Source organism: Photinus pyralis, unplaced genomic scaffold (assembly GCF_008802855.1).
Source record: "Photinus pyralis isolate 1611_PpyrPB1 unplaced genomic scaffold, Ppyr1.3 Ppyr1.4_LG3b, whole genome shotgun sequence".
Classification (NCBI taxonomy): domain Eukaryota; kingdom Metazoa; phylum Arthropoda; class Insecta; order Coleoptera; family Lampyridae; genus Photinus; species Photinus pyralis.
In genome coordinates, this window is record NW_022170510.1 from 23,369,396 (window position 1) to 23,382,552 (window position 13,157).

The window sequence follows — 13,157 nt, forward strand, 5'->3', positions numbered from 1 at the left end:
GGGCAACCACATTCCGTTTGTCGGTAGTCGGTACCCGGTTCCCACTTTCCATTCACCCGCAATTCGCATTTGACTTCACCGTCAATAAGATCTTGTCGGAGGCTACGACATTTCCTTTAGCTGTACCCACATCTGACGCCACGTTCGCCCGCAATTTGCATTTTGGTGGATTTCGCTACAAACCCTCCACAAAATAGTACTCAATTTTGGGAACACTTCTCATAGTTCGCGCTTCTATTAGCGACACGGGAAAGAGAGACCGCGATTCGAGCTCTAAGGAACTTTTGAGCGCTCAAAGTTGACTACCCCTCGAAGAGGCGCGTGCGAAGGTGGTTAGTTTCGATCCATCGTGCAGGAGTTGTGCGCGTTTACAAGATCTTTCCGACGACAGCAATTTGAAAATAATCTGACCAAAACTTAATGGTCACCACGTATTACCCGCACGGGGATGGCGCCCAGATGTCACCGACCCCACATCATGTAGCCTCGTCCCTAAAGTTCTTAACTACACGGCCCCTGCCCTCCTCGTCTTTCTACAAGTCTACGGGATTAAAAGGTACCTTTTTACAAATAAATTTGCAAAAATACGCTAAAAATTTCCAGTAAATATTGCTGACGAATCGTCGGGATCTACGTTCTTTTGGCTAGGGCCTAGGATGTTACTCAACAACAAAAATTCACACTTATTGTTCACTTGGATCACTCCACTCGCTCACAACCTGGCTCGTGTCGCAAACGTCAACCTTCTGAAACGTCGTAACACGCTCCTAATACTATCAACGGAGAATTTTAGATTGGAATTAAGACAACAATTTGAGCACTATTAAGTAGGTGCCGTATCTACAGTGTCCGCGACGTTTCCATAACCTACCGATCACGGCTTGTTTATTTAACTTTTTACTCAGAAAACAATGCGGAATCACGTACTGAATGGTTTTACCTATCGAAAGGACACACCCTGTATACTCTCTTTTATTTTTAAATTTAATTCCAGCTTTATTTTAATAAGATGTGTGTTTCTTCTCAAAGTCACAAGATATGCGACTGTCCGTGGATGGAAACCTTGCATGTGACAGCAATAAGTAGTTAGTTCATACAAGTTTCCTATTTTTTAATTAGCCTCAATTTCGTATAGGTACGATTATTATCAGTCATTAGTTTCGCTATCCTATTATTTATTACACGACACAATGATAATTAACTGCCAACCTACCTAATGGCCAATGAGTCGTAGCTCTGGAAATGCGATTGATTGGCTAAATAAATATAAAAATCTTAATTTCTAATCGTACAAAAACTAATATAAGAATCATTATCAACCCTTAAGTCAAACTTGAAAAGCGCATATAGTGAGCAGACGGCCAGAATGAAATGTAATCATTTTTAAGGAATTGATTAAACAGCACTTCTCAGAGCTATGTATTAGTGCTGCATTCCAAAAAGCTGCAGATAACACTCGACTTCTAATGTCGTTTTAAAATTAAATTATTTTCCACGATTTTACCCTTCCTTCCGCCTGTATTCACGCGTATTGCGCTTCCAGTGATTTTCGCTCTTACACATTATACACATATTATTCACTAAAAGAATAAATATAGGATTTTTGTCATGATGTCCCTAAAAATGTTCATTTACGTACCTCCCAATTTCGTGCGGGTAGCAAAAATTCCATGCTTTTTTAAATAATTACACGATTTTTGTCTAAGAAGTGACCGTGTGCGATATTTCTTGCTATTTTCCATGCTGGGAATACATTCGATGAACAATGAACATGTACTGATGGAAAAACTTCAGTTGTCTGAGTGGAGGTTTCCACGACCACGACTTCCGGTATAGGACCGTGTCAATGTTAAACGATAAGTCAACATTTCGTCCACTTTCGTAAGGGGCTTCAAGAAAAGAATCTAAATAATAAGAAAAAACGCAACGCTGCAGGATGTCATTTCGTCTCACAATAATCTTAAGTGTGTGATTCACGTGGGAAGACCAAAAAACCGTTTGGGATTGGTAGTATTCAAAATCATTAACCAATGAATGTTTAATCATGTCCATATGGAGTAGCCATTCGCCATTTTTTTTGTTTAAGAGATTGAAAATTGTGGAAGGGGGAATTCGTTTTCTGCCAAAGGAATCACTGCTAAACACATTAAAAAAAACGTTCTTCGATCGCGAATTAACATGGGTCAAACATTTTTAATACAAGAGTCAAGTGCTGGCTTTCCGAGTTAAATGGATACGAATATCTAAAATTCCATTTTTGAATTGTTTTTAAATTCGGGTAATAAAAAGGTAAAGAAATGTTCTGCTGATTGCCAGGTGTAAAACTAAAGGCTTGATTGTGACCCACGTTTTTGCAAGAAAAAAAATTTGTAAAAGGGAGATGTGATTTGGAAAGAGAGCATCTTAAATTGTTAGATCAATATATTTAAAATCTTACGACAACTTGGTGTTTGATTGGAGAAGTAAATTATACAAATTTGAAGGCAATTTTAAAAAAAGTACCTAATTGTGCATTTTTTTTTCATTAACAGCTTGCCGGGATAATTCTGGAAATCTATAAGAAATCCATATTATGCCAAAAGACATAAGTTCAAAAACCATTAAAACGGAAAGCCCATTTCAGTGTATATTTCATTATATCCGTATAGAAAATTTAAACTAGGTGCCAGATTGACACGTAAAAAGGCGAGAGCGGGCTATGCGCGGATGATCAATTTAGAACTTGCTGGAAGAGCCCACTGGCTCCGTGCCGCACCAATATGTGCAATTAATAGAATATGAGTAGTCTAGTGGGGATGCGTCATCTCTTGCCTTCCTGCGCGCCGATATCTGTACTTTCGTTTTTCATTTCCATTTTTTGTCTTCTTTTATTATTCGTTTTTTAGACTTTATTTATTGGCTCAGCTAATATTTTGGTTCTAGTTGTCCTGATAAAAAGCATTTATACACTTGCACAGATGAATTTATGAGTTAATAATTTTAAGCTATCCAGATATAGTGGGTACCTGCCTGATTTATTACTATCGCATATAAAGGGAATATTGTCATTGAATAATTACGTATTCAATGCTACCACGTTATGTCTGCTGGGAAACACGTAAAACGCGCTGTGGTAGACAGAATTTCATTACTGTATTTTGATCGGTATTTAAACTTGATACAGATGTGCTTGTTTGTTCCGAATTCCATAATAATTGAAATAGCTCTACTATCGGAGTCTGTGCATAATTACACGATAGGTAGCATGTGTACTTACTTGTATGAATGCATGATACTACAGTAGTATCATGGTATGAATGTATGTACATACATGTGTAGGTACTTTCTGAGATCTGAGATGGTGGTACAAGAAGCTGCAGTGCATTTGTTTAGCTTAATTAAAAATTAACTGTAATAATTACAAAAAATCCAATACAACTGAATAGCGGACTGGGCTTTAACTTTTTAATCCGAACAAAATTGTTGTAACTTTGTATGTTCTAGTTCTTCATTATTTTTTAAATAAACCACCCATTCACTTCCGACGTCGCTGCCGAAAATTTAAATTTTTAACTTACAATAACTCGTAGATACTATCGTTTTCCCCAGATTTTTAATTTGATTAGCACTCAAGTATCGCGTAATCGCGTTATTATGCGTTCGTAGGGAAAATTATGGCAATTAACACTGGCCATAAAAATTATAAAATAGTAAAAACGCAAACTGTACTGTTAGTCCAGGCGCTAATATAGGTATTGAGCATGCACTGTAGTACTAGCGGTATAACGGAAATTCTTGAAAGATACTGCATTTTTTTATACCAAGGTGCCACCTGGTACAGTTGTTCCTTAGAGCCATTTAAACGATTTGACCCGAAGAACACTTGACATTTTCCGTGTGGGTAGATTTTAGAGGGGGTGGGGGTGATTTATTATAACATTTTTTTAAAAACTAAATATGGCCTAGAGACGAGATCTGGGTGTCGGTTTCGGGTTTCGTATGATTTTAACCCGAGGATTCCAATGGTAGCGCCAGAAATGCAATCCGGATACCGGAAGTCCGTGAAAAGCCGCCATTTTTAGAAAATGACAGACTTTTGATCGAATTATATTTTTAAGGCACACAGGGTCGTGTAAGGTGTCTAGACCTATGTTTTTGGGGTCAGGGAATTCATTTTTGATAACAAATATAACCTACTGGCATCGGAACTGCATGAGAGGCTTCCCTACCCTACTGCACTTTTTGAAAACGTCGCACGCGGACCGCGTGACGCGGTGAAACCCAAGATATTCCAAAGTTTTAATATATAAACTTATATTATTTTATTTAATAAAAATACACATTAACAAAACATAAGATATATTAAAACTTGGTGTAAAAAATGTATAAGCCTATGAAGAATCACCAAGTACAAAATTGACGTGTTCGACGATTTTTCGAAATTTCTAAATTTAATACCTTAAAAGCCCTCTGTATACTTCTCGTTGGGCCACTCTGTATTATCAAAAACTCGAGAAATCCACTTACCAAAATCATGTTTAGCCATGACTAAGACAAAAAGCAGATGCAAACGTCGAAATCAATATCAGTTTATGACGCCTGGCATTAATTTTTTTGTAAAATGCGGTTCACTGAGGAAAAAGTATTTATAATAAACAACGTTTACAGCGGAAATATTTACTCTAGTACGCGATATTTGTTTTCCGTGAATGTGAAAACCGAGGTGAAAACCTATTTCGATTCGTTAGGAAATTTCCATGGCTTAACATGATTTTGCTAACTGGATTTATTGCCGAATTTTTGATAAAATAATGAGAAATACACCTGAAAATAAGCTAATTCGTAGGTATATCATTAGGTGAGACAAAAATCTTCTTTTGATTGGTGTCATTACAAACCCTCTAAGTTAACATGGGGAGCAACGATCGGCATAAACGTTTTTCGCATGTTAATTTCCCACGTTCGGTTTTAAAATATTCACCCGGTATGTGAAATTCCTTTTCAGTGGTGATAACGCAATCTCAGAGGAGGTCAGCGATGTACTTGCTGAATGCTGATCCTTCATAGGGTTATAAATTTTTTACCCCATGTTTTAATATATTTTATGTTTTGTTAATGTGTATTTTTATTAAATAAAATACTACAAATTTATATAAGTATTAAAACTTTGGAATATCTTGGGTTTCACCGCGTGCGACGTCTTCAAAAAGTGCAGTAGGGAAGCCTCTCATGCAGTTCCGATGCCAGTAGGTTATTTTTGTTATCATAAATGAATTCCCCGACCCCAAAAACATAATTCTAGACACTTTACACGACCCGGTGTACCTTAGAAATATAATTCGATCAAAAGTCTGTCATTTTCTGAAAATGGCGGCTTTTCACGGACTTCCTGTATCCGGATTACATTTCTGCCGCTACCATTGGATTCCTCGGGTTAAGTTAAAATCATACGAAATCGACACCCAGATCTCGTCTCTAGGATCATATTTGCCAAATATTTCTTGAATCTGTAAGACAATTTTAATAGTGTCGTTTAGATGTTATATGAGTAATTATAAAAGTACATAGTATTTATTTGTAACAAAACGGTTAGAGGTACAACTTTTATCCTTAGGGTCTTTTTTGTAGGCAATATAAGTAGCTGTAAATAGCCGCTTCAATCATTGCTCTAACTATTACCGTCTTTGAGTTAGAAGCGATAAAGTGAATCGCCACGCGCTGGACTTTGCTCTCTCCCCCGCATGTGATGCCCACCACGGAAATGCGACAACATTGATATTTTTCATCTACTAGATGCTCCCAACAATAATCAAAAGTCAAACTGCGTTAGACTTTCAATGCATGCTCAAACCCTTTAGCGCCCGGCCTATGTGCAGTACACCACTGTTACGACCCTTCTAGGATTATCTCGACAGCGCAACGCATGAAAAATTAATATTGAAACTCTCGTGTACATGAAAGAGTTATTTACGCAATACCCGTATTATAACACATTGGACATTATAAGGCAACCCATATGTCCGAGTTTAATTACACTTGCTAGTGAGCAAAAGCAATAAAGCTCTTAGCACAATACACAGTAAATTGCATACCTATCCCTTATTATATTCATATGGAAATATTAAACATTTCATGAGTTTTGTTGACACATTTTAAAGTAAAAGGCTTCATATAATTTGAATATTAAAATTAAAATGTAATAAATTGATCTTTTAAACAATATGTTATTTAGTTGAAGGAATTTTGATGGCTCTCTTATATGGAAATGTTGGTTTACATGTTTTTTATTAATTTCATTTAATATTATGATCTCTATCATATTGAACTAACAGTTCTATTAAAAAATTACACCCTGTTTGCACGAAAATGGATGGAAATGGTAGGAAATAATGTCGATTGTTAGACCTTCAAAGGTGTTTAGACACATGCAACTTAATATTTGAAATTTTTGGGGTTTTATGGCGGGGGATTATGAGCTAATAATACCGCTTAAAAAAGGAGGACTAAATGCATCAAAGCAGAGGTAATTTTTAATTAAAAACAAGCAGATTGAAAAATGGAATGCACTCATCCCCAACGCCTACGTGTGAATGGTAAAGATTTAAATAATAATACACTTAAAAGAAAATATGGCATTCAGGAAATTTCAATTTTTACGCAGGTGTGAATGTTATAACCGATCGATAGCTGGAGTTCTATTTGGGAATAAAAGAAAATAAATTCCTTTCATACCTAGAATCCCTGAACACATTTGTTGAAATATGAAATTTACACACAAAGTGGTTACTTTAAGCTTTTTGGAAGATTGAATATAAGATACATATTTACATTTCCTTATTTTTTCTTCGGATGTTGAACGCTATTAATATTATTTCCTACTGTTCGGACTTTCCTATGTTGGTATAGCCAATCCACGGCGCAAACGTTGATTTATGTCACATACACACAAGAAAAAATTTCAGGGTGGCCTTCTCCGACGTCAAATACGAATGATGAGAAAGACGACTTGCTAAATAAACAAGCAATTGATCTTTTTTATTTTAGCTTTGCGTATTATTTTTCAAATCCTTGTACTAGGCCGTAAATCTGCGTAAGTGAGTGGCCGGTTGCATCAGTAGGCGGTTTTATTTTCGGATTCTTTAATTACCTCTAGGTATTCTATTGAATTTACTCAACATTATAAAATTATGAAATTGCGTGAACTGAAATTCTTTAAGTTCCAGCAAAATAATGGACAAATATCGCGTTTGATTTTTGCCTCCACTCTCAGTAAGATCATTTCGGTAGCTACCACATTCCGTTTGTCGGTACGCACTTCTGACGCCCCTACAGTGATATGCGCCATTTTGGTGGATTTCGCTAAAATATAAACCTTCTTCAAAGTAGTACTCTATTTTTGGGGCCCTTCTCATGGCTCGACCTTCTATTGGCGACACGAAAAAGAGAGACCGTCATTCAAGTTTAAGAAATTTTAAACAGCGTGGCAAAATTTGTAGCGGAAGGTAACTTTTGGGCGCCTCAAGTCGACTACCCTTCGAACACGCATGCCTTGCAAAATGATGTTAATTTCGACCCTAGGGGAAAAAACAAAATTCCATCCCGTAGGGGTTGTACGGATTTACAAGATCTTTCTGTCGATAGCTTTTTGAAAACAATCGGACCAAAACTGTAGAAGAAAAAAGGAAGAAACTGAAAAATCACCACGTTAGTAAACCACGCTCGGGGATGGCGCCCAGATATCGCCGACCCCACATCATGTAGCTCAGTTCCTAAAGTTGTTAATTACACCGCCCCGGTAGGTACACGTACACTCTGCGTCTTTCTGAACGAACGATGTTCTACGTACGGGCCCTCGTTTGCTGCCAGTCAGCCAGCCAGACAACCACAGTAAGATTGCAAGCTACCTTTTCATAGATAACGTTGCAAAAATGCGCTAAAAATGAAGCCTACAGTTCTTTACTGACTTTACTTTACTTAAAGTTACTTTACTTAAAGAAGGTTATCCGGCAATCACGGTATAAACAAAAATAAATACTGTAAATGTTATGGCTCTTTAGGTTAAAATAGTGCCGACGATAAGGGTATAGCTTGCTGGGTTGATAAGGAATATGCGTATTGAACGGAATTTGCGGTTAAAGTAATGAAAATGGCACGCGAACACCCTGTATTTAATATTACTCAAAGTTTGATCAGGAAACCTTGTGGGATTTTTTTTGTAATAAATGAGCACATAATTGATTAATTTTATTTAATTCTATTTGTAGTGTTACTTTTGCTGTAAATTTTATTCAATAATTAAGTAGATTTTAATTGATTTGTTGTAATTTAAGACGTAAAAGTGAAGAAACGTGTGGATAAAAAGTTCTTACGTCTGTGTGAGAATTATTTGGCAGATGTTTAATGAATAATGAAGGAACTTCATCAATGGGGGTTTACAGTATAGTTGAATTCCGCAGTTTTAATTTAATAAGCGTGTACCTGAAACCATAAAACATTTTTTTGGACAGTAAAAGTTTATTTAAAAATAGAGGCTGATTAGCAAAAAAATAATGGACGTGTGCGGTTTTAAGGGTTTACTCAAAACGATATGATTGTGGCGGGCTCTGTGACGTAATAAGCCCGACCAATCAGCTCCTCGAACCATTCAGATGACATAACGACTTGGCAGTATTGCAGGAGAATGTCATTTGTAACTTGCGTCACCTGTCACAGGCACCTGTCACTTGTCGTTCACTTTCGCGTCAAATCCGACAAACGTCAGACCCTCGCACAAGGTTGCCGGCTCACTTCTACGTGATTGGTTGTAGGTTTGTGACGTATTTAGACTGAAGCATTTGAAATTCGGACTAAAAACACAGCTTTTCAATAATTTATTTTGGGTTTATTTTACTCGCAAAGAAAATTGAGGACACACGAGTCTTTTTATTTTTAATGTACATTGTGGATCAGAAATAAAAAATGAAGGCGGGATGACCCCATTAAAAATTAGTTGATTTCGATAAACGATGGTGCATGTGCAAAGCAGTACAAGCAGAAATTTGAGGCAAACTTTAAAACCCTCTTTCCATTGGTAATAGATATGTCTCGTTCCGGCGTTCCACGTGCCCTTTGTGAGTGCTCACCTTCCACACACCGATTGCGAGATATTCACACTTAATTAACTTCCAGATGTTCCAATCACCCTCCTTCGGCACTCCGCTCTTGAGAGATTATATAACAGAGCACGATAAGGAGTCAAGGATAAAATCAACCCTCTCCATCCTCACATTTTGATAAGTGGCAAGGAAGAAGGGCGGCCTTATTGGTTAAATAATACAAATCATTATTTCCCCCCTCTAAAAGGATTCTGATTTAAAGTAATAATAAAAAAAATTTTAAAAATCATCAAAATCAGAGCTTGTCTTGAGGACTTCTGAAGATTGCTTCTTTTAAGTATTTATTGAGGCGATTAATTATTTTGCTCACAATACACATCACCTTGTTTTTTTGCAGTGAATATGAGCTGCTATAGGGATAGATTTTGGGGGGCTACAGTGCTTAATGAACGAATCATTTTGACCATCATGCACGGAATTTCTATCCCTTATGAATCCTTACCAAGTGCAAAAGCATTGCATGTACGCCTTTTTTTGAAGTAGAGAATGATTAATTCGTTCGAAAGCGCGAGATAAACGTTCAAACACCGTGTATTTCATGGTTCGTGCATATTAATACTTACTTAATTAAGCGTATTGAAAACCAGTTGCATAAATTTCTATTATCGTCTGTGCAATAACTTTAATTCGAATGTCAACAGGAATTACATAAAAAAAACTTACACTCTCACAACTTTTGCTTGACGTTATTGACATTAAACAAAAGGGAAAAATGAAGATATTACATTCAAAAAATAATTTAGAATACTGAATAATAGATATACAGAGTGTAAATCCTGGTGTAAATAATTGCAAAATTAGGGGCGATTTACACCTGTGAGAGCGTGGGGTTGACCGTTGGATACTTAATTTAGTTCAATTGAATATGCTTTTGAAGTTACTTCTAAAATTCACGACTTCGCTTTGACCAATCGTTTTTGATTGATTATCCACCAATCAACTTTTCAATTAGAAATTCAAAAGCTCGTGAAATGCTTTTCACTTGTATTTACGAATATATGTCACTCCATTTCGCAGTTCACTACATTTTAATTTAAAATAAGTAACGTGTCAATACAAAATATACGTGTTTGGATTTAATTAATGTGTTACTACTGGAGTAGGTAGGGTAGTCAGGTTCAATTTAAAACAGAATGTAGGCACAAGATTGAAACTATTTGCAAATTTTATTTATTCCATTGTAGCTGAAGTAAATCAAATGAACGGATAACAAAGGAAATGGTTATCGAGTCATCCATTTGTAGCGCATTTTTTAAGAATTAAAAAAAAATGTGCTATTGTTTGCGTTTTGTCCGTCCGTCCGGCCGTCTGGACCCACTGGATTTTTTTTGCAGTAGGTAGCCCTATACGTTGAAGGTGTGCTAGACGGCCATTAAATTTCAACTTTTACATACAACAACCAATTGGTCTCAGATTTTGCATACGCATGCCTGTAGTGGTGCAAAGTTAAACTTTAGAAAAAAAAGGGGGGGGGGTAAAACACATATTCTATCTTTCATGGTATTCTAATGAAAGGTCTCATCGAAATAAATTGGTTTGTACTCGATTATATGGTGCTGTGCAATAAAATCATTCAAGATTTCCAAATTATTTATTTATAGCATAAGCATTATAACATATAATTATAGCAATGAAAGAAACTAGTTCTTTCATAATTTGCTTTACTGAACGGATCCAATCAGACAATTCAAATTTACAATGGGCATATCAAATATGACACTACTTTTTCTATTAACAATGTTTCTTGAAGTCCAAGTTTACAGTAGGGTCCTTACTGAACTAGAAAACAAGATACGAAGAATCGCATACGATTTTCAGTAGGGGAATTTTTTGCCACTTCGGAAACCAGACTTTTATTCCGGTTCATATTCAATAGCACTGATCCTTGAAATCGTAGAAATTGATCGGCGTAAGTTTGGCATCGCTATCTATTTTCGTTCTCGAGTTGGACGAGGAACAGACGGGCAGACGGACAAAACCACCACATAAATTAATTTTTTTTTGGGTCACTGTGCGCCACTTATTTATAGCGCAAAATATCTCTGATACCTGATTTTTTACAAAAGGAATACTTAGTTTTCGTTTCGGAAATATCGTAACAACTTATTCTCAATTAACGAAAAAAAGAATGTTCTTCCGCAAATATGAGTTTATATTTAAGTAGCCTCGCCTTGAATTCTCTACGAGATAATGGGTTTATTTTTTGTCCGTAGCGTCAGTAATTGTTTTTTCTTTGTACACAGACACCAAAACGAGAACTTATCAAAATATACCTACGTAAAATAACACCAGATTTCCAGAAAATGAAGTGAACTTTTAATTAAGATTGTGGAAAATTTAGGGCTTCTTCCGCAAATGTTTTTATTCTAAACGTGTTATTAAGGTGTCCTCTATCCATTTCTATCAATTTCATGATCATACCTGGGGGGCTTATTAGCGTCACGTACCTCTTGTTTCCTTTCAAAACAGTGAATTCTGTAACGAATTTAGTTCTAGAGTAACTTTATTTAGCGGATATACCCCGAATATTGTTTCAAGGCGAAATTAAAAATAAAACGTCATTTATTGTTTCCATCAATTCGTCAAAATTCCTTAAATCGGTCGCTTCTAACTTGCCCGAAACCCAATACTTATCTGGGGAAAAATACTTTCAATTTCGTACAATTTGAAAATTCATACTGTACTTTTACTTATTTCTGCGAAAAATTGAAAAATTTTAATCCAAATAAAAAGCTCTCGCTACAGCGCCAGTGTCTAGTAAAATTATGGGAGAAAATCTTACCTGGTCGCTATCATGACCTTGCCAGCTATCGGTAACCTGTAACAAATAGTACAATTAGCTAAACCTTATATTAATGTCACTTGTGAAGTGTAGAAAATATCATTAAACGAGTTTTTAATGATCAAATTATGCGGTGCATGCGAGGGTGCATGTCCTTCAATATTGAAAATAGCGGTGGCTCAGACGATGCTAAAGATATTGGTATAATCTCAACATACGTACTTATAATATCTACAGGAAATTGTTCTAAAATGATCCAAAGTTCCCAATAGAAAATCTTATCAAAGGCGCCCTCTAATTGTTATAATTTTGTGACAATTTACGCTTCCCTCTGTCTATGAATTTAGGTATATTCAAAGACTCTGTCTTCATTTCTCGCTTCGCTTATCATGTTTGCTTTATTTTACGTTTCTAAGGAGTAAATGGTATTATATTAGACGCATATATCTTGAACGTACGACTTTATAAGACATGTAGCCGTTTAAAGTGCTTCAAGGAGGGTAAGCAAGACAATTCAAGTTGAGTATACTACGAGTATTTTTACACAACTCTGTTCAAAATGAACTCGTTGTAAATATCTACTTGACAGTTTAAATTTTTGGACTGCCAAATTTTAAATAATTCAAAATAAACAAACCAAGACAAACTCGCCTATGAAGGTTTCAACCTATTCCAGGTTTCTAAATCTAATCGCTAATAATGAATAAAATGTGTCTAAGTAATATCACCGAGGTAGTAGCACAGACAAGTATATGTTGTCTGTGGTAGTAGTAAACCAAATTACAGCAATGATTATATTGTGTTACCAATTAACGATATTCAAGGGCATTACAAGCGCTCATTGTTGGTGTTACATTTAATTTGAGGAAGAGAAGATTATGATTTTCTGGGGGAAGTGGTGTTCTGATTAAATTGAACCATACCGCTGTTCAAGTCACGACGGAGTAAAGAGCGTGTACGTCTTGTGCGTAATTTATGAAGTAATTTACTTTTCTATTTGTTTTCTGACGTAATTTTGTCATATTCAGTCGCTCTTATTATTTAAAACATAGGTTTTTTTCTGCAATTCGGTTTTCTTATTGGGATTAGAAATGGAACATTGATAAAAGTATTAATATTGGTCAAAAAGTTGCTCAACGTTTTATTGGTCGGTGTTGGTCAAATGAATAAGTTGCAAAAATGGATTAGCGCTTATTATTGCTACTGTACTTCAGTCAAACCAATTTAGTGACTCTTATGCT

The 13,157-nt window shown here is 35.9% G+C and overlaps 1 protein-coding gene across 7 annotated transcripts in view; it reads right to left on the reverse strand.

Moving 5' to 3' along the window:
• The window catches only part of LOC116166746 (disks large 1 tumor suppressor protein), a 287,044-nt gene that overhangs the window by 117,099 nt on the left and 156,788 nt on the right, over positions 1-13,157 (reverse strand). For all 7 annotated transcript variants that reach the window (XM_031481842.1, XM_031481839.1, XM_031481838.1 and 4 more), the window contains one exon: positions 11,917-11,952. In XM_031481842.1, the coding sequence (XP_031337702.1) occupies positions 11,917-11,952 (36 nt within the window). The remainder of the gene's footprint in view (positions 1-11,916; positions 11,953-13,157) is intronic.